Genomic DNA, 22,694 nt, shown 5'->3' with positions numbered 1-22,694 from the left:
GAATGTCATTTCTCTGTGTTTATATCCATGATCGAACCCAAATCCATTAAGGAAGCATTAGAGCATGCTGACTGGATCATAGCCATGCAAGAAGAATTGGCAGAATTTGACCGAAATGAAGTATGGACTCTCGTACCTCCTCCTCCAAAACATCCTATTGTTGGCACAAGATGGGTATTTCGCAACAAGCTAGACGATGCAGGAGTCATAATCTGGAACAAAGCAAGACTGGTGGCCAAAGGTTTTACTCAGATTGAAGGGCTCGACTACGATGAGACCTTTGCTCCTGTTGCACGACTTGAAGCTATCAAAATCTTCCTTGCCTATGCTGCTCACAAAGGCTTCAAAGTCTACCAAATGGATGTTAAGAGTGCTTTTCTCAATGGTGAACTTGACACCGAAGTATATCTTCAACATCCTCCCAGATTCATTAATCTTGCATTTCCAAATCACTGCTACAAACTCCGGAAGGCAGTCTATGGACTTAAGCAAGCTCCTCGCGCATGGTACGAGACCCTCACCGACTTTCTTAAGTGCTCAGGCTTTCAAAGAGGAATTATTGATCCCACACCGTTCCGAAGATCAAATGGAAAGCATCTCATGCTGGTACAAATCTATGTGGACGACATCATTTTTTGATTTACGGATTCAACCATGGTTGCTGACTTTGCAAAGCTTATAATCAATCGATTTCAAATGAGTATGAACAGGGAATTAAGTTTCTTCCTTGGTCTCCAAGTCAAACAGACCAACCGAGGAATCTTTATTCACCAAGAGAAGTACATTTCCGAACTTCTAAAAAAGTAGTCTATGGACACCCGTGCCTCTGCCAAGGTACCTATGGGCTTTGGTCACAAGATATTTGCTGATCCTTCAGGTGTTGCAGTTGATGAAAAGAAGTATAGAGGAAGGATTGGATCTCTGCTTTATCTTACAGCAAGTCGTCCGGATATCATGTTTTCCACATGCTTATGTGCAAGATTTCAAGTTAATCCCAAGATGTCTCATCTTCTGGTTGTTAAGCAAATTTTCCAATACCTTAAAGGCACTAAATATCTCGGAATCTGGTACCCAACAAATGAAAGTTTCCTTCTCCAAGCCTATTCAGATTCGAACTATGTTGGACTTCAATTCGATAGGAAAAGTTCATCTGGAGGATGTCAATTCCTAGGTGGTCGATTAGTCAGCTGGTCATCCAAGAAACAAAACTGCATTGCTCTCTCTCTACAACCGAAGCTGAATATATTGTTACTGCCAGCTGTACCTCTCAAGTTCTTTGGATGAAATCCCAACTCTTGGATTATGCTTACCGATTTCAACGCATTCCTATCTACTGTGACTCTCAAAGTGCTATTGCAATTTCTCACAATCCAATTCAGCACTCCATAACAAAGCACATTGATATCAAGTACCATTTTATTAAAGATCATGTTCTAAATGGTAACATTGAACTTATTTTTGTTCCATCTGACGATGAGATTGTTGATGTCCTTACTAAGGCATTAGAAGAAACCAAATTCAATGGTTTTCTGAACAAAAATGGGTATGATGATGCCAGATCCTCAGTTCTTTCAGGAGACTTGTTCTCTCTGATTGAAGTATTCCATAGAAAAATCGGTTCCGATGTTAAATTTTATTTTCAGAACTATTTTCCTTACGAATATCAAAGGATCATTTTACTTGTCTTTATTTCTAATTATCTCCTGAGTGTTGAGCTGATCAGTTCACCCTAAGTACATTGTGTCAAGCCTATAGAGTCTTCCTGGTTTTCATCTTGGAATTTACTTCATAATAACATCCCGAAATTCATATCCGGAAAGGTATTATCTTCTGAACCTCTTCTCAAATTGTGCTCTGGAAGTTTTACTCCAGATCATCATCTCCGGAATTTTGAAAAACATTTGGTCTAGAACATAAAATTTTCAACTACTAAACTTTCTCAAAAAAAACCTGCACCGGACCTACAAACCTTGTTCCGGAACCACAACCTTTCTCCGGAACCACACCATTGTTCCAGAACCACACCCTTAATCTGGAACCCCAAAACTTGTTCCAGAACCACATAACTTGAACTTGAATATTTCTCTCTCCGGAACTGTCTCAAAAGTAGATTTTCAGAACTCACCAATGCACCTACCAGATCATAGCTATTCCGGACTTACTTATCCGGAATACTGGATCATAGCTATTCTCTCACTGTTCTTCGTGTTCATCAAGCATTCATCATTCTTCAACAATGGCGTCTTCACAAAACCCAACTCAAACTGCATCAACTCCCAAGAAATCCATCGCAAGGAAGAAATCATCAAAAGGATCAAAGGGTTCATCCTCTTCTGCTGATCAAGAACCCTTTATCAGAGATACAACTCAACTATTCTCCTTAAACCCTCTTGACTACAATGAATCGATCTGGGTGATGATTGAGTTCATTGCAAATCACCCTATCTCCATTCCACTTACAAAAATTCCAGATCCACCACTACCAGTTTATCATCTTCATCGCGCATTCACAAGCATCAAACTTGAAGATGGAGTTCTGGAAACCACCATTCTTGGTGATCATACCGTTCCCATTTACAAATCGACCTTTCTCAAGACGATCAGTGCTAAACCTAATCCTAGAGGTTTCAAAGCTGTTGAACCGACAACTGGAGAGTTCTAGACATTTCTACACTACATTGGTTATACATAAGACTACAAGGCCAAGGATTTCAAGAAATCTGTTGTGTCAGGTCTCTGGACTATTCTTATGCATCTCATCATCTGTGGGTTATCTGGAAAGCACAGAGGTACTGATACCTTGAGCAAGGATTGGCTGAACCTAGTCTTCAGCATCTACTCCGGACACAAGAATGTTGTGGATCTCCCTAAAGTCTTGTGGCAAGATTTCTGCAAGTTCGCCACAAAGAGGAAGCCCAACGAAATTTCGAGCCCTAGATTATAGGCTCTGACTTTACAGCAACTCTTCACTGAACTTTCCGAACCATTTCCGGTTAGCACAATTGCTCCGGAGGTATGCATCTCTTTCAAAATTGTTAAGTCATATAGGATTCCAGACCAATCATCCTTTGGTCCGGTCAAACGACTTCCGGACCATATGTTGGCCATCATTCCTTCCGACTCTCCTTATCTAAAACAACATCTGGAGACTTTGGTTGTGTTCAACCCATCACAACCTGCCCCGGTCTCTGTTGAACCCACTTCGGAAGACGCTAACCCTGCCAGGTCCGAACCTAAACTCAAGAAATCAATCAAGCAAAAGGCTTCTCCCACAAAACCTAAAGCCAAAAAGAAAATCACTTCTACACGCACACACTCCGGAATCGTTGTTCTGAACCCCATGCATCCGGAAGGAGGATCAGTCCCTCCAACTTCCGATGCCTCAACTGGTCTGATACCCGGAAGGAGTAAAGGACGACCATAGGCTAATGATCCTAATTGGGAAGATTATGTGAATAGGGCAGCATCTCGGTGTCCGGACCTAACTAGAGCTCAAGTGGAATGCACTTTGATTTCCAGGAGGAATAGGGTTATTCAGAGCAACCTGCCCTATGTTCCTCCTACTGACGCAAATGCGGCTGCTGAACTTACCTCGAGAAACCAACCTGTCACCACTCATCAAAGTCCTTTCCAAATCGATCCGGAAGAAGAGATCTCTGAAGAAGTAATGCTGGACGATGAAGCAAGGGTCACTCCAGAATACACCTTCAAGACTTCTGCTCACTTCAAATCCAAGCCATCCAGTTCTAAGTCCGCATATGACTTCGGATCCTCATCCTCCATCACTCCGGACGGAGACTTAATCTCTAAACATCAAGAAGACGATGCTGCCACCAAACCTGGTCCTTTAACTCATCCTACTCCTCCACAACACTCCGACTCTGACTCGGAATCCTCAGTTGGTGATTATGTTGACCCCTTTGCTCTCCTGGAGATCCGGAACAATGTCTTAGACACTATGGCTAAAGTGTCTTCAGTTGAAACCTCAGTTACACAACTGAACTCCAAACTGGATCAAAAAGTCTCCGGACTGGATGCCAAACTTGATACTATTCTTCAATCTCTCTCCCAACAATCCGGACCATCGATTGCAGAAAGTGAATCTCACCTAGATCAACTGATCTCCCTCAGGCTCAAGCATACTGTGGAACAGGTCGACTCCAAATACGATGTTCTGGTTGACAACTACCTTAACACCATCTTTTCAATGCTCAAAGTCCATGACGACTAGGTGTCTGCTACCAATGACCTAATCAAGCAGACCCACATTCGCCATGAGAAACAAATTCAGAGGTTGGAGAAGGAGATTAAGCAAAAGGATGAGATGAACATGATCATTCAAAAATTCCTCATCAAACTTCTTTGCTCAACCTGGAACATTGTTAATGTTCCGAACCGGAAATTTGATGAGATGATTGCTATCCTTAGCAGCACATTCAAGCACCTTTCTGAGCAAGCTCCCACCGCTGAAGCCTATGATACTCTCTCTCTCTCTCTCTCTCTCTCTCTTCAACTTACAACTGGCCTTCAGAAGGTCTTCTCCAAGTTTGATGATCTCAAGGATTCTCTGTTGCTTGCACCAGTCCACCGGGTTTCCGATGCAAGAGGGGGAGAAGGACCTAGTAAAACACAGAAACCGGCCACTCAGTTCTCTCTCCGAGATGAAGAAGAATCAGAAGACGATGAAGTTCAGATTCTCTCTCCTTCCAAAAGCGACACAGATGAAGAAAGTAAAGATGAAAGTGAATATGTTTTTGATGATGCTCCTAAGGGCATCCTTGATCTTCAAGCTCCCAAAATGTCCATTCCGAAGGTCATTACTGAAGAACAAAAGAGGATATGGTCCGCAGTTTCCTATCCATCCTCTCTTCCAAATGTTTTTTATCAAGCTGTTAAAATGGCTAAGGCCAAAACTCTCCTGACAGTCCAAGCATTCCGGGCCACTCCTTCAGTACCGCCTCCTATTCTGGATCCCAAAATTGCTCCAATCGATCATGGCTCTCCACTCCGGATCCCTAATGATATTCCGGAAGAACCACTTCCAAATCCTACTCTGGAATTCACAATTGATGAGAATATGAAGATGGTCATCTTTTCTCTTCAAAGAGACAAAGCAAAGAAACCAATGACAGCCCTGCACTCCGGACCTCCTCTCAAACGAAAACATGGATGGTTTCAAGACGAAATAAATCAAGCTCTTGAAGAAAGCATCCGGATCCAAGCTCTGAAAGATAATCCTAACCCAATGCGTGGAATATCTCCTCTTTGTCGTGAAGGCATCCTTCAATGTCACGAAATTTCGAGCCATGTCCTATGACATTCCTACAAGTGACTTTGAGCAACTCGATCTTCCTCTCTTTCCCTACAGCAAGTATTGCACCAAGTTCGCTCCACTTCATCCCTCAGATCCTTCGGAAGTGATCATCCGAACAGAAAGAGAAAGACTTGATACTTTCTATTCTAAGAATGCAATGTCATTCAAGGAAGTGTGGTCGAAGAAGAAGATTACTCAGTTCAATGTCTTCAGCAGAAAAATCCTTGTAAAGTTTGAACTAGACTGTCCGCTGTTCCGTTTTCACATTCTCTGGAACAAGCCCACTCCCCTAACAGTTACTGATGCGGACTTCCCATCAATGAATCCGAACAACATTCTTACTTTGGCCGCCTACTTCAGAGAAAATCAAAAGGATTACCTCATAATGGGAGCCTATCGTGCTACACTAAGCTTCCTGAAAGATTACGTTGCAGAATTTAGCCGAAGAGATTATGAACTTGCCTATCTTTACAGAACTGAGCAATTTGTTCCTAAGATTGATTTCATTCTTCCGGAAGCTGAACTCCTAGCTGATGGTCCTATTGAAGAGCATGTTTTGGGGTTTGTCTACACTACAAGAAAAATAAACAAGAAGGAAACAAACTAGAAGTACTGCTTCCGAGTCCTGGACAAACACCTGATTCCTACCAAAGCTCTAAAGAAATTCATTTCGCGTGCATCCAAGACTGATGCTCCGGAACATGTAAAGGAAAAGTTTGTGAGTCAGCTGGCATGGTACATTGAAGTTCGCGATTGGTTGTTCCGGGCCTACATCTTCATCAAGGAAGAACAGATCTAAGCTTGTTGGATTGCTAAGCTCACTTAGGGGGAGGTTGTTGGAACCTGAAAGTGAACATCTAGCAATCCTAAGTACATATTCCGAATTTTGTTGGTTCCGAAGTAAAAAGTGCTTCGGAACCTGTCCGGAGCTGAAGAGAAGAAGAGGAAGAGCATTGTGAAGAGGAACACATTCCGGAGTGACACTCACGTCCGGAATGTATGCTGATCTGAAAGAACATCTGTTTTGTCTTTTGTCATTGATTATCTTTGTATTGATGTAGCGTTACATAGGACTTAGCCTTTTGTTGTATTCAACAATCAGAATGTCAGAAATAGTTCAATTGTACAGTCCTATGTAAGTTACTTGGTTAATTCTCTGTAACATTCTCTCCTATATAAAGGAGCATTCAATACAAGAATATGATGGATCTTTGCTCAACTTTTGGCATTTACTTATTATTTCAAATCTTTAAAACATTCTTCTTGTTCTTCATTGATTAGCTTTACTTTGATCATTAACTTTAGTTCTTCATTTAATGTCTTGATCATTTGTTGAATATAATATCTAAGACTTGACTGGTCTTTCCATTCTAGACTTGAACTTCATATTGTAAGCAGACATTGATCTTAAGCATTCATTCAAGGTTTGTGTTTTCAAACCTTGTCCCTGAGCAACTGATCAAATTCTAGTTCTCTCATATCCAGGTTTAACTATAGTGTCCAACATCCAAATACTTTTGTATAGTTCTTACTATGACACTGTTTCTTGTATTTATGCATGTTAGTATTCTTCTTATAAAATACTTGGAGTTCAAAAGTATACTTGTAGTCAGAGCGCTTCAACCCCATAACATTTATAGTATATATATATATATATATATATATATATATATATATATATATATATATATATATATATATATATATATATATATATATATATATATATATATCTTTTATGGATTGATATACTGAGTTCACTATAAACAATGCTCTGATACCAATCTGTCACACCCCCAAACCGGAATGGCGGAAACGTTCGGGGGCAGAGGACGTCATGTACAGTATCACAACAATGCATAATAGTAATCAAAGTACAACAATAACCATTGTATTTACAAAGTTATAAGTTTTACATTTGTGTTCAAAACATAATGTATATGACACCAAAAGTACAAGTTTTAAAGACATGAGTTTTATAGATCTCCGTCTTCTCAAAAAGTTGTGGCTGTACCTGTATTACTGTTTCCCTAAGAGTACAAGTAGTTTTGAAAAGGTGTCAACAATTAAGTTGGTGAGTTCATAAATATGTTTGTAATTGAAATCTATTTTCTTGTTCCTTGATACTGTAAACATGTTTTTCCCAGAAAATCCTATATTTTCTGTTGTGGTATATTGTAAGCAAAATGTGTGAAATTTATTTTACTCTGAAGTAGTAAAATGTAGTTTAGTTCTCATAAAACCATGAAAAGTATGTTTCTCTATACTGAAATAGTATCATGTTCTTGTACTAGTATGCAACTCATGTATTTGTAATTAACTAGTATGACTAACTGTACTTGTAAAATACTGTGTTCTAGTTTTATAATTAAATAAAACTATGTGAAATTTACTTATTCATACACTAATCATTTTGTTCAATACCAAATTGTGAGTTATTATAACCATACTAGATGACCTATGATCGCCTGAACACGACGTTCTTCAGGCGTTGCAATTGGTAGGATATTTGTCACCCCAGGCATGCCCGCCTAACTGTAGCTAGCTATTTAGGTGTGAGATTGTTAGTCCCATATAGATCTATATACAAGTGTCGTGCTCTCCTTCTAGGAGACTCTGGTTATAATTTCAGGACTTGTTGGGTACTTAGAAATAGCACATTAAGGTTGTCTAACAAGTGCTATATTGATGATTACGCGTAGAATAACGAAAAGTTACTTTGTAATAAATACACTATAAGTAAGTTTCATAAACTATATAGAATATAGTTTATATGTTTGTTTTCAGTAAAGTATTCTATTTGTTTTCTGAAAAATGTTCTCTGCTTCTTTTCCGTTATCTACTCTGTTTGTTTTCTGTTATGTACTTTGAACCTTGAAACCAATGAATGAGTTCTCTAAACTATACCTATTATAGTTTACTGTTTGTTTTACTATAATGAAAAACCTTTGTTAACTTTTTTAAGAATCTGTAATACTATTGTTCCATGAAATCCACTGTTTGTACTAAAATAGTACTAAACAATTTGAAAACCATTTTTGTATTTATATAAATGTAATATTTATATAATTGTGATTAATTAGACCTTCAATTAAATAACTTTACCCCAAGCCCACAACCAAACAAGGAACAGGAAATGGGGTTAGATTACATATTCTAAATCTTCTGAATCCAAATTATATAATTTACACATATATAAATATGTAATTTTTGATAATTATAACAATTTAAAAACATTTTACATATTAACACAATTTTATTGTATTTCACTTGTATCCCCCCCCACCCACCCCCCCCCCCCCTAAAACAGTTAAAAATCCTAAAAATATAAGGGTATGAACTCACCTTTTGTGAGTGATTCGATTGAAGGTTCGATTTAGGATGTTTTTCCACAAGTTAGATCCCGATGCAAAACGAATCCTATAAGCATTTCATGTAATATATGTATACTTTTAGTGAATATAATCACAAATATGATAAGTAAATGGACCAATTTGTAAGTTTAACTTACAAATAAGAGTGTTAGAACCAAATTGGATGGCTGATTAGAGTTTACAGCCAGAAGAGGGTGAAGTTCTTGGGTTTTCGACCACCTTCAAGTATGTGTTCTTGGTGTTATTGGTGAAACCAAGAAGATTCAAGGGTTTTCGACCCAAATTATATAGATTGGAAGTGTTTGTAAGTTGATTACAAGATCAAGGTATGATACTTGCAAGATTCTAACTTAAATTCAAGAGGATTTCGCATGTTCTTGAGGAGAGAGGGGGTTTTCGATTGATGATAATTGAGAGAGAATGCTTGATTTTTCGGCTAGAAGGTGTAGAATGAAGGAAAAATCAGTCAAACTTATATATATACACAAGAGTTTCCAGCTGTAAACACTTCCCGAGGAGATAAGATCCTCGGGTTTGCGGCTGCGAACTTTTTGCGGCCTCTCTTCTGTTTGTGGTCTGAAGAAAAGAAAGGAGAAGAAGTAACAGTGAAGGTTTGCGGTCCAGAAGCCGTTTATGACCTAAAGGGTGTTTGCGGTCCGAGGGGAAGAAGGAAAAGCGAGGCTTGTCAGTATTTGGGTGATTTAGCTCCTATTTTATACAACACTTTATCAAGTGTTTAAATGTATCAAACATATTTATTTTAACTTTATTAAAATAATAAATCACCAAATTTGATGTTTATTTGATGGGTTTGACTTGAGTTGACTTTTACAATATTGAAAATAACGGGATGTTACACATGGCTCTGTTCGGTGGTCGGAGCACCATCGAAAATGTGTTTCTATGCATTTGAATTCTTCTTGTATATCCGACAAAGCACCTAATCATCCAACTGTTGAACCAAAATCAAAACCCAGATTAAGAATCTAGTAAATAAGGCAGATAGATTTTTAGAAACAAAAAACAGATTGATCGGACTCACCCTTGAAATTGAATCCCCAACTCAAAATTGAATCCATAGCAGCGCCTCAACAATGACCCGTGTTCATAGTCTCGGAGGCGACAGATAAAGACCCCGTCGGGATTCTCCGGTCTCATAAGGCGTACAAGCTTAAGGTGACTAAGATGGAGAATCCTATCAGAGGAAAGGTTTGTGGTAGCTTTAATGGCGGACCAGTTAGCATCAGATTTCCGGTGAGGGCGAGAATGGAGGTTAGGTAACCGCCTTAACGTGTCTATTGACCGAGAGAGAGAGAGAGAGAGAGAGAGATAGAGAGAGAGAGAAGGTGGGGCCCTTTAATATTATATATATATATATATATATATATATATATATATATATATATATATATATATATATATATATATATATATATAGGCAAAACATCATAAATGGTCATGTGGTTGTAAAATGACGGAAATATCTTTACTTAGCTGCTAAATACTAATGGAGTTAGCGAAAACGAGCATTTGTTAAAAGTTTTGAAACCAAAGGGACCATTTTTGAAGTTTTGTCTAAAATTTAAGATGTAAATATAAAATGAGAAGTGAAATGAAATATTATTAAATAAATAAAAGATCATCTAAAAAACACAACAAAATAAACACTTCTTTGCTAGTAGATGTTGATTAAAGGAGTAAAATAGTATCAGTCCACCAAGACTCAAGACTTCACCCCAGTCGAAGACCCCACCGTGGTATGCGCCAATAAGACGCTAGCTGGCAACACAACTTTGACCACCCAAAAAAAACATCATGCCCCTTAGCTCGCTTGTATCGGATCAAGGGGGGAGCTTACTTCACTTGTTTTCAGTCTCGGTATTGCTATGATAGGTAATGATGTATTTAGAATCGCTAGTTAAAGAGTGAATTCAGGAGTTCCAGGCAGGCGATAGGGGCTTCGGGCACGGCTTAGTCAGTTATTCTCGCAGTTCAGATAAGATTCGGACCGCCAAAAAGGGAAAAATAACTATACGCTCTATGCTCTAATAATAAACAAGTTGAAACAAAAAGTAAAAATTCGAGTAAACTATAAATTTGGTCCTTCTATTATTATTATTATTTTTTTTTATGGTTTGACATCCAAAATCATTCGTACTTACAATAGATATTTATTACAACTGCGAATGATTTTGGATCCCAAACCATAAAAAGACAATAGAATGATCAAATTTATAGTTTCACATAGATAATGCAATTTCAATCAATAAAAATATTTCAACTTATAGTTAACTACTTATAATCAGCTTTTTCAGAAAACAATACAATTTCAACCAATAAAAATATTTCAAAGTTAAATTAAGGTGTCTATATGGTAAAATGGAATGTATTTTTAGTTAACCCCAAACTTTATTAAGATCTTGTCCATGCCATTATATCCTTTAATTCATTTTATTTTGAATTTTAAATATTTTATAATTTTTGGTACAGATAAAGTCTTATAAGTCTAAAATCTATGCAACAGATATCCAAAGCAAAAAACTTTATTTTAGATTTAGTCCCTCTCAAACTCACGATATTATTAATTTATTTTATTCCGAATTTTTAAATATTGCTTTTTAATATTTTATTATCTTTGATATTGACAAGATCTTCCCAAATGATCGAAAATCTATGCAAACAAAGCAAACACTTTATCTTAGATATGTTTATAACACGTGTAAATCACGGTTATAAAATTAATTAAGTTTTTATAGTAAAACTTCAAAATTATTAATTAATTATTTTAAATAAATTATTAATTATAAAATATTTTTATTAATTATGTGAAATTATAATCGTTGATTCAAATAAATATATAAAATTAATTTTTAATATATATTAGACATTTTTTATTTATGTTAATGAAAACAATAATATAAAATTTAAAATTTAAAATGGAGAATAAATAAATTGACAAATAACATCACATTAATTAGCAGGTCTAATAATTTAAAATTAAGAACTAATAGATTGATAAATAACATCATATTAATTTAGAGGTTTAATATAATGACACATGTCAAAAGAACTAATCTTTTATTAATATAAAGATGTATTGCCTATTGTATTCGTAAATCATAATGCCTATTATATCTCAGAACTCTTAAACATTTTTTTTGGTATTTTGTAATTTTTAATATAGATAAGGCCTTCCGGATGTTTGCAATAAAATATCCAAAATAAAATACTTTATTTTAGATTTGATCCCTACAAACTGATAATGACTATTATATTCTTTTAATTTATTCATGAATTTTTAAACATTTGTTTTTAATATTTTATAATTTCTGATGTCGATAAAGCATTCCCATTCGATCAAAATCTACGCAATAGATATCCAAAACATAAAACTTTATTTCAGATTTAATCCCTGTCAAACTCAATGACCATTATACTCTTTTAATTTATTTATTTTTCTAATTTTAAAACATCTTTTTTTTTTTTTTTTTTTTTTTAAGATAGCCTTCCCAGATGATTGAAAATCTACAAAGATGAACTCCAATCAGATTAATACATCTGTCAATTTCAAATAGATAATGTGAGCCATTACATCACTTTAACAATTGCATCGAATAGAATACAAGTATTACTGTATTATAACACAACAATAACAAAACCAATTTTAATCCTTCAAAGTCGATCAATAAAAAGTAAAAAGTAAAAAGTAAAACATTTCATAATTAACTGAAGTTTCAAAAGGTTGAAATGAGCAGCAAAGTGAGGCTTTCTGTTATGCGAAATCATTGTTTCTGCAAGCAAATAAAAACAATTTTAAGTGACTTGAACATATGTAAAAAATAATTTCATGTATATTCAAGAAATGGAACATACTTCTAATTTTTTTTTTTTTCCTATTACAGTTTTGTATTTTAAAAATCCTATCTTCTCTTAACCATTAAGAGGTTGGAATCAATTAATACTAAATGGTTCAGTTTTATCAAACAGGGATGTTACTTTTTACTTTTTTTTTTTTTGTTATCGTTGTTCTAGAACAATCTAATTAATTATCAGTAATCTGTTTTGAGTTACAATGTGATGATGTATATTTGTAATCTTATTTTTAAATTGTTTAAAATTTAAAAGTTATTTAATGTGATGATGTACATTTTAATTTATTATGGTTATTAAATAAATGATTATTTTGTATATTTATATTTTATAACAGTTATTAAAAAAAGGATAATTTATTATTTTTAAATAGGAGGGTGAAATAGTCGTTTATTCATATTCATGCAGTGCATTCGGTCCAAAAAAGAAACAATATTAAGGGTTAATAAAAAATAAAAATAAAAATAGAAAAACTTTTATATTTTGTGTTTTTTCCGGATTAAACCTCAAATTTATTTTTTGCTTGAAAAAAACCTTGTATTTTCTCATTTTTCCCGATTTGACCCTTTTAGTTTTTTTGCGTAAAATGTAAGGTTTTTTTCGAGAAAAACTAAAAAAGTTTAGGGTTTATTTGGAATCATTTCGAAGGTTGAAGGTTTTTTTCAGAAAAAAAAAATACAAAATTGAGGGCTTTTTCGTAAAAAATGAAAGAAAATATAAAGTTTTTTCAGGCAAAAAATAAACTTAAGGTTTAATCCGAAAAAAGAAACACAAAACATAAGGTTTTTTTTTTTAGATTAACCCCAATATTTATATCAGGAATACTTTATCAGTTCAAATATCATTATCAATTAAGTAAACTTTATAAATTCAAGACTTAACGAATAAAAAAATAAATGAATAAATAAATAAACGAGGTAATTAACCTGCATGGGAAGGTAAAGTTTGAATTCGGGTGGGAGTTCTTCCTCGGAATAAAGGCGGTCGGAAAAATAAATTCTTCGGAGGCGACAGTTGGCATGAACTTGAACACGAAGCGTCTCAACATAATTTGTTCCGTATGCACGACGCGTAAGATCCGCTAAATTCAATTGAATTTGATTCCATCCTTCATCCATTCGTAAAGGCATTGTACATATGAATGGCTTCACTCGAGTCATACCCTTTAAACATAAACAACAAATTTGTTATTCCAAATTGTAAAGGAATAGGAAAGAAAGAAACAAAAAAGCTAGCTGATAACTGAGAAGTTAGCTGGCAAAAGAAAAACGTTTGGTAAAAACTAACCGATAAGCTACCCGGAAGACGTAAAGTGACATTTAGAAGAATGTTTTTGTTATAATTAATTAAGGATATATTCGGAAAATTTTATAAGTTAGCTTATCGATTACTTTTTGGCTTACCAAACATGACAAATTAAAATCTTAAAAAACAAGCTAGCTCAAGAGCTTTTTTAAATTCTCTAATATACCCTTAATTAATGATAAAAAAACAAATTATCCTAAATGTCCTTTTTGTCATTTTATATCTTCCGGCTAGTTTTTACCAAATGTCAATTTTTTATCAGCTAGTAGATAGCTTTTCAGCTAACAACTAGATATTCAGCTATTCAGCTATTCTATCAAACATAACCTAAGCCTGACTTTTTTCATCTTAACTCAATAAATAATTATGTTCATGTCCAAATTAAGTCAAAAGTAAACAACCGTGTTTAGCTTTCCAAATTAAGTCAAAAGGAATTGGAGATTCCATTCCATGGCATAGTTGGTTGCTAAATGGTGATAACATGGTGTTATTACTTTAGGGTTTAATGCAACAAATAGCAATGTACATTTTTTTGATTTCTTTATTAGAGCATCCTACTTCCATTTCTTCTTATTATATCATTGTAATTTGAAAAATCTATCAATTATAGCAAATATCCTTCAACATAAACAAAATTTTCTTTACTATAATTCGTCAGATATTTCAATGTATAATGTCCTAATAAGAAAAGAGATTGAAAGTACAATGCTACAATTGGGTAGAGAATTTCCAAATAAATGAAATTGTGCATTGCTATTTAGGGAAGACTTACACACTTGAAAATTAGAAGCCCGAAAACGTCGCCTGACATTTTTATCATCCAACACCTGAATCTCAAATGTGAAATATTTCTTCACATTTTTCACAATCATAACCAAAAATGGCAGCTTTATGCCAAGTGTAGCAGATGGATCAGCAGGGCATGTGATATATGTTGACTGGACATTTGTTCCCACGATTTCAAGAATATTTGATTGTATATCTTCATCTTGTGTGCGTTTCACCTGACCATTAACAACTAAAATACCCAAAAACTATAAATATTATTTCAACCCATTTAAAGGGTTTTCAATCAATGAGCGTTTAACCCTAAATAAATTCGTAAATAGTCAAACAGAGATGAAAATCGATGCAAATGGTAGAGGAGTCACCACTGACCTTCTTTATCCCATATCTGCAAGGGCTTGCTCCTACACAACACATCCAATTACTTACATAAACAAAACTGCCATTAAAATACAAAATTACATAGTCGAACAATAGCACGAAGACCTACCCAAGGCTGTATAAAATAGATAGAAAACCAGACTGGAATGTGTTCTTGAACATTTGTACAGGGATTCAGAATAGGGTTGTGGATAGATTCGCTCGCAACAAGATACAGAACGGTGGACTGCAAAAAGGTAAACAGGGATGATTAGATAAAGCCAACATCAATTCGTTTAGAGGATGCGGAAGAGCATACGAACACCAAAACCATCCGAAATTGGGGAAAGATGGAGATCATCTGAGAAGATTGGAGAGGGATACGAAAGGTACCGGAAGGTAGATACAGCACCGCCGTTTACGGTCGTGTAGAAGAAAGATTGCCGGTCTGCCAAGAGAGAATTAATTATTGTGAAGACTCCCGTGAGATCAAAACCCTTTTACGCTGCGAGTTTTTTTCTCTTAACTAATTATTTTATTTATTTATTTTTAAGTTGTTATTTTTGAGAAACCAAAATTTTTTTTTAAGCAAAAATTTATAATGTGTGCGCAACTATCTCTTCAACACTTTGTAGTAGAAAAAGATTGATCAAACGGTCGCAAAATGTAATTAGAATCATGATTGTTTTTTTAACATTTGCATGTTGCTGCAGATATTAAAAAAATTAAAATAAACTGGTTTTATAATCCGAAAATAATTTTTTAATATCGAAAATTTAATAATGTATGACATTTCGGTAAAATTTATGATATTTCAGCAAAAAAATAATGATATTTTAACAAAAAATAAATATATTTTAGCATAAAATAATGATATTTCATCAACAAATTATTATTATTCAATATAAAATAAAAGAAAAAAAATTCAACAAGAATAAACAAAAAAAACAAAAAAAAAATAAAATAAGATTTCAGCAATATATAATCAATATTTTAGCAAGAAAAAAAGAAAAAGAAAAGGTTGGAAGAGACAAAACAAGTGGTGCGCCAAGAAGAACGTCCGCAAAGATTTTTTAATCCAAAGACTTTTGAAAAACAAACAACTGCGAGATGAAAAGTGTTACGTGTGTGCTGCGTCGCGCAACAATAAGAGGTCTAAAGAGGTTTTTTTCCAAAAAAACAAACAACACCTAAGTTAGCTTATAAGCTAGCTTTTTAAAAAACTATTTAGACTAGTTTTTTAGAAGTCTTTTTAAAATTTTATAAATATACCTCTTAATTAATTATAGAAACACATACTCTTAAATGTCATTTTATGTAATTTTATATATTTTAGCTAGCTTTTCAGCTAGTTTTATCAAATGTTATATTTTATCAGCTAGCTTTTTAGTTATCAACTAGCTTTTCAGCTAGTACGTCAAACATAGCCAAAAATAACTTATGAGTAGATTAGCTTATGATTGTTGACGTATCTCACCGGGAATCCGTCAAATATAACGGGATCACTAAGTCAACACACGGATCGGCCAAGGAGCAATGTATGACTAACGTCGGGCCTTCGCCCTCGTCTTCAAGACCTCGTATCCGTTCTTTGGTCCCCAAGCACCAAGGCTAACGTTAAAGACAAAACAGTACCAAGAGTTCCCCAGAGCGACAGGTGTAGTGCTCTGGACGCCACTTCTGGCAGAGTCTACACCAATAGCGAACAACCACTCATGGAACACGAGCCTCCAATCAAAAGTCGTCAGCCCCTGCCAAACCTGAAAAGGTAGAAGATATTGTCGGGGATCTGTTTTCCCTATCCGCATGTTTAAAAGGCACCATTTTCCCCCAAGAGAAGGGGCCATGATAAAAAGCCATTCAACTCTCTTTTTACGCTTTCAACTCTCTCAAACCCTCACTGACTTGATAGTCGGAGCCTCGTTCCGGGACAACCTCCTGAACGACGACCGACGGTTTCATTTTCCTTATTGTGATTCACATGCACTTCATTCCTGCCCTTGGATAGACGGAGTTAAGCCGGTGACATATCACAACAGTTGGCACCATTCGGGCTTACACTCAGTCCTACAAAACCCACTTATCAACACCAAGCGCCGGAAATGATGGACAAAGGACCAAAGGGGCAAGAAGGTTGTAACACCCGAAATCAAAAAGGTCAAGAAAGGAAAGGAAAACCCTAAGTCAAGGTGGTTAACTCGTCGAGTCCAAGGAGGAACTCGACGAGTCGGAGCGTGATCCGTGTCGCGGCTTAAGCGCGAGTCGGGGAGATTGACTCGGCGAGTCTGGTCTGGGTTGGGAAAACCCTAGTTCCGGGACTTGTACCCTATTTAAGCATCTTATTCCTCTTCTATCAGCCTCATTTGTATCCCCCATTTTCCAGAAGTTATCCCACGAAACCCTAGTGCTCTCTTTGAGTGTGTGAGCCAATATTGAAGGATTTTGAGTGTTCTTGAAGCCTAGAAGGAGAAGAAGGAGTTGAGGGTTCAAGAGGAAGGTTGTGGATCCAGAAGATTCATCTCTTTTGCTGCTCATTTTGGTAACCAAGTTTCCTCCTTGTCTTGTTATTGTTAGATCTCTTCATGTCCCTCTTTATGAGATTTTGGACCAAGTATGATGCATTTCGGGATTTAGACGTCCTCAAGATGGATCCCTTCAGCTCTAGGTGTGTCTTGGCCTAGAGACCCATAAAGTATCAGTTTTTGATGTGCTGGTAAAGCAACTTTGCCCCAAGCCCTAGCCCTAGAGTGTTTTAAGCTCATACCTTTTTGGTTTCACGTAAAGTTTGCAACTTTACGTGAGGAATAAGCTTGGGAAGAGTGGATCTACAGTTTGGAGCATCAGCATGGCCCGAAAAACCACTGTATGGATTAAGAACTGAAGCGACTCGGCGAGTCCTTCGAGTGGACTCGGCGAGTAGTATGAAGATGGGGATGAACTCAACGAGTTGGATGAACAACTCGGCGAGTCTGTTGAAGATGGCCTTGGACTCAGCGAGTTTGTTCTTGGACTCGGCGAGTCAAGTCGTGAAACCCCAAACCCTTCGAGTTAAGACTCAGATCAGTGAGTTGAGTGGGGACTCAGTGAGTTGGACACTGCAGGACTCGCAAATCGGTAGACTCGGCGAGTCGAGTCGCGAATGAAAGGTTTCTGAGCGTATGAACTCGGCGAGTCAGTAGGCAGACTCGGCGAGTAGGGTTGACCTGGAAGGTTGACTTTGACCAGGACTTTGACTTTGACCAGAGTTGACTTAGTTTTGCTTCTAGGGTTCAATTTGGAACTAAGTGTATGTTGATATTAGTAGCTGGTGGAGATAGTGGAGCAGTGGCTCAGAGAGTTGTCGGTCAGCAGCCAGAGGATCATCAGCAAAGTTCAGCATTGCGAGGTGAGTCTCCTCACTGTTTGTATGGGTCTAAGGCACCAATGTCGGCCCATTTAGTTTATGTATGCTAAGAAGACCCGGGGGTTAGCCCTAGGCATTATGCATGAAAGACCAGGAGGCGGCTCCTGGCACACAGTATGTTTTTATGTATGATAGGAAGACCCGGGGGTTAGCCCTAGGCAAATATGTATGAAAGACTGGGAGGTGGCTCCTGGCGCACTGTATGCCATTGTGTATGAAAGACCAGGAGGTGGCTCCTGGCACACTATATGCGGAGTAGCCTAGTAGAGTAGTATGTATAGTTGTCTTTGTGATACTTGCATGAAAGAACAGGGGGTGGCCCTTGGCACCTGTCTGTAAGACCCAGGGAGTGGCCCCAGGCTTGACCAGGAAGACCACGTGCGGCCCGTGGCATAACCACAAGACTATGTTTGGCACATAGCACCTTAGCAAGACTATGTTTGGCACATAGCACCTTACTTGATTATGGATATGTTGGTTATGTATGGCTCTTGGCTATGTATGGCATGTATGGATCAGTTGGGTTGTATGGTATGTGGTATCTAGTGAACTCACTAAGCTTCGTGCTTACGATTTTCAGTTTTGGTTTCAGGTATTTTGTTTTCAAGGAAAGGAGTCGGCTCGATCGCAGCGCATCACACTATGTTTTCCGCACACGATGTGACAATCGTCAATTTTCAGTCAAGTCAAAGTCAACTAAAGTCAACGAGTCAAACCGGTCAACTCAATTTGCCGTGAGTACTAGAGTTACTTTATGTAATTTCTAAACAACTCTCTATTCTAATGAGAGACCATAAATCGAAAAGTGTGTTCACCTAGATCTCCTTAACCTAAAACGGTGGTACGTGGAGAGCCAAACCGATAAAACAATGTTACATACTCACCGGGAGTATGCAAGATCCCAAATCAAGGCTTAACGGGGTTTAAGGACCTTGCAGTGCGTAGCCGGACACTCAAAAAGGTCACCAGTGAAACCTCTCCCAAATCTCTCTAAGTATGTGAAATCTCTCCCAAATATCTCTCTGTATGCGAAATCTCTCCAAGTATGTCAAATCTCTCCCAAATCTCTCTAAGTAGGTCAAATCTCTCCCAAATCTCTCTAAGTATGTCAAATCTCCCCCAAATATCTCTCTGTATGCGAAATCTCTCCAAGTATGTCAAATCTCTCCCAAATCTCCCTAAGTATGTGAAATCTCTCCCAAATCTCTCTCCGTATGTGAAACCTCTCCAAGTATGTCAAATCTCTCCCAAATCTCCCTAAATATGTGAAATCTCTCCCAAATCTCTCTCCGTATGTGAAATCTCTCCAAGTATGTCAAATCTCTCCCAAATCTCTCTAAGTATGTGAAATCTCTCCCAAATATCTCTCTGTATGCGAAATCTCTCCAAGTATGTCAAATCTCTCCCAAATCTCTCTAAGTAGGTCAAATCTCTCCCAAATCTCTCTAAGTATGTCAAATCTCCCCCAAATATCTCTCTGTATGCGAAATCTCTCCAAGTATGTCAAATCTCTCCCAAATCTCCCTAAGTATGTGAAATCTCTCCCAAATCTCTCTCCGTATGTGAAACCTCTCCAAGTATGTCAAATCTCTCCCAAATCTCCCTAAATATGTGAAATCTCTCCCAAATCTCTCTCCGTATGTGAAATCTCTCCAAGTATGTCAAATCTCTCCCAAATCTCTCTAAGTATGTGAAATCTCTCTCACGTATCTCTTTGTATGTGAAATCTCTCCAAGTACGTCAAATCTCTCCCAAATCTCTCTGAGAACGAGGAATCTCTCTCAAATCTCTCTCGAAATCTCTCCCCGACTTTCTATAATCACTCGGGGCATCCCGACCCTCGAAATTGGCGAAAAATAGCCCAAGAATGGAAGTCTAGGCGAAAAACGGACTTAAGAAACGAACCCTCCGAACCGAAAGTACTATTCATGAACCGAACCGAAAGCACTATTCATGAGGGTCTGAACCGAAAGCACTATTCATGAGGGTCTGAACCGAAAGTACTGTTCATCCGAACCGAACCCGGCATTGAAGGAGGTCCGAACCGAACCATGCAAGAAGGAAAAATCCGAACCGAAAGTACTGTTCATTACTGTTCACAACAGTACCTTCGGTTCTAGCCAGACTTCGGACCGAACCCCCTTGCCTTCGCCTCGGACTGCTTCTCTTCGGACCAGCCTCGCTTCGCTTCTTTCTTCTGGCTCGCGCCTTCGCTTCCGAACCATGCACCCTCCTGACCGAACCTCGGCCTAGGGACCGAACCTCGGCCTAGGACCGAGAGGTCTCGCTGGGAACACATTTTTCTCCCGGTTTTCGCGTAGTTTTGCGTTTAAGGCCCGTTTTTAATTATTTTAACGCGGGGTTTTCACCCAAAATCATATTTTAACATAATAAACCCTAAATATTCACAATTTAATCATAAATTCATAAAAATCTCTATTTAAATAATAAAAGCAAGTGGGTAAAAGTACAAAGAGGTGGAGTGTTGACTTTGCTTTACTTTATGACACAAGCAACCACTCCCACACCCACTCTATGACCAGCCATACCTCCCCACCTTACCTAGGTCACATTAATGTCCTTTCCACTCAATCATCACTCCTTCCCACGTTTTTGAAGAGCTGGATATTCATCCTCTCTCCTCATTTTCTCTCATTTGTTCTCATTTCACAAGAAGATCAAACTCCTTTCTCTCTCACTTTCTCTCTCTAGAAATCCGAGATTCAAGGGCTGATCTTGAGAGTTTCCTCCACCTTTGGTAAGCATAATCCATTTCCTTTAAGATTATCTCGATTATTTCCACTCAAATCATGAGTATCTTACACAAACTCCATTAAATTTGTGTTAGAGCTTCGAATCTTCAAGCGATTCTTCAAGTGTTCTTGGGTTGAACACTTCTCTTCTTCAACACTTATCTACTGAAATCACACAAGGTGAGTTCATACCCCCATATTTTCATGTTTTCTCGAGTTTTTAGGGGGAGAATACAAGTTAAAACACCAAGAACATAACTACACTTTTCTAACAGCCTTCATCAGAAAAGTTCAACTCCATTCACGGACTGTTTTGGACCACTTAAACATTTTAGTTTTCAAAACTGTATTAGGTGTAAGTACTTCCAGTTCTTAGCTTTAAAATGACTACTTGCACATCACCATACGATTTTTCTACAATTTATGGTGATTTTTACAAAACTGCCTATCATTTCAAACACCAATCCGGACCAGTCTGTGATTATGGACTTTTTCACCTAAGTTGCAGGTCATTAAAAATCATGATAAAAATTATGAGTAAACTAGACACATTTTGGGAACTCCCAGAATTTACGGATTTAGTTTTCGACTTCGTATGATTTTTCTATGAATTTTCAAAAACAGTGTAGAAAGGCTGAAAATTTGTTAACAGCTTGTAATTTTTACAACACTTTGTATAATGTTGAGCAAAGTGGATAATGTCAAGTTCTAAGTATTGAATGTGATATGTTGTAAATTTTATCATCATAAACTGAAAATAAGTCATTCATGATAAGATTATTCATTCATTTAGAACACGTATATATATATAAACTATAATAAGCATAGTTTAATGGATTTTATAATCCTAACGCTTTTTCATAAAAGAGTTCTTATATATTACAAACGTTTTGGATAAAACTATAATAGGTATAGTTTTAAATACATCACATAACACACACGTACGAAAAGGGTACATTCATACAGAAAGGTTTTACACTCCCGCATACAACTTGTAAACTTGTTAACCTAGATTGTGAGACATTCTCTTTCCGTACGTCCGAGTGCGGAATATAAAATCCTATACGTTATAATCAGAGTCTCCTGGAGGGAGAACGTGATAGTTATATATAGATCTATATTGGGTTTGACACCCCACACCTTGCTGCTAGCTACAGTTGGACCTGCAGGTCTACGGGTGATAATTGTCATTTCAGTTATTCGACGCCTGAGAAACGTCGTGGCAGGTTCATTAGTCTTAAGTATGATTATAGCGGCTCACATAAGGATATAACAATACATAAAGTTTACGGGATTTTTATAAAACTTTAATGGGTTTTATGTCGATTTTAAAATCACTTTTATCTCAATAAGTACCGATATTACTGTCTACATTCGGTTTTTGGTATTTATGACTACACATCATTTTGAAACCACATTTATAACTTTAAGTATAGACGATACTTGTTACTTTCTCGGTCCTGAGACTTAGGACTACATATACATTAAGTATTAACAAACATAAGAATTTGCGGGAACATCATTTAATT

At 36.7% G+C, this 22,694-nt stretch overlaps 2 protein-coding genes across 3 annotated transcripts; one reads left to right on the top strand and one right to left on the bottom strand.

Moving 5' to 3' along the window:
• Positions 1-840: 840 nt before the first annotated feature.
• LOC111881664 (uncharacterized mitochondrial protein AtMg00810-like) lies at positions 841-1,284 on the top strand. Its single transcript, XM_023878063.1, has one exon. It carries the CDS (start codon positions 841-843, stop codon positions 1,282-1,284), a length of 444 nt encoding a protein of 147 aa, XP_023733831.1.
• A 10,947-nt stretch (positions 1,285-12,231) lies between these two features.
• Positions 12,232-15,559, bottom strand: LOC111881859 (uncharacterized). Of its 2 annotated transcripts, none has more exons than XM_023878249.3 (6): positions 15,403-15,559; positions 15,140-15,256; positions 15,022-15,053; positions 14,640-14,881; positions 13,485-13,721; positions 12,232-12,479 (listed from the first exon to the last, which is right to left on the bottom strand). In XM_023878249.3, exons 2-6 carry the CDS (start codon positions 15,190-15,192, stop codon positions 12,471-12,473), a joined length of 573 nt encoding a protein of 190 aa, XP_023734017.1. In that variant the 5' UTR covers positions 15,193-15,256; positions 15,403-15,559; the 3' UTR covers positions 12,232-12,470. The 2 variants fall into 2 exon arrangements, with proteins under 2 accessions (XP_023734017.1, XP_023734021.1); XM_023878253.3 differs by having other exon boundaries at positions 15,333-15,484.
• Between the last annotated feature and the right edge of the window lie 7,135 nt (positions 15,560-22,694).

Source organism: Lactuca sativa, chromosome 1, assembly GCF_002870075.4.
Source record: "Lactuca sativa cultivar Salinas chromosome 1, Lsat_Salinas_v11, whole genome shotgun sequence".
Lineage (NCBI taxonomy): Eukaryota > Viridiplantae > Streptophyta > Magnoliopsida > Asterales > Asteraceae > Lactuca > Lactuca sativa.
This window is presented reverse-complemented; position numbering and strand designations above follow the sequence as displayed.

What these genes read in the sequence shown, in the direction of transcription:
- LOC111881664 (XM_023878063.1), top strand. Translation starts at nt 841, where the DNA reads ATGGGCTTTGGTCACAAGATATTTGCTGATCCTTCAGGTGTTGCAGTT.
- LOC111881859 (XM_023878249.3), bottom strand. Translation starts at nt 15,192, where the DNA reads ATGTTCAAGAACACATTCCAGTCTGGTTTTCTATCTATTTTATACAGC. An exon ending in TCTATTTTATACAGCCTTGG is followed by an intron (nt 15,054 to 15,139) that starts GTAGGTCTTCGT and finishes TGTGTTGTGTAG; the next exon opens with GAGCAAGCCCTTGCAGATAT. An exon ending in TTCGGGCTTCTAATTTTCAA is followed by an intron (nt 13,722 to 14,639) that starts GTGTGTAAGTCT and finishes TTATGTTTAAAG; the next exon opens with GGTATGACTCGAGTGAAGCC.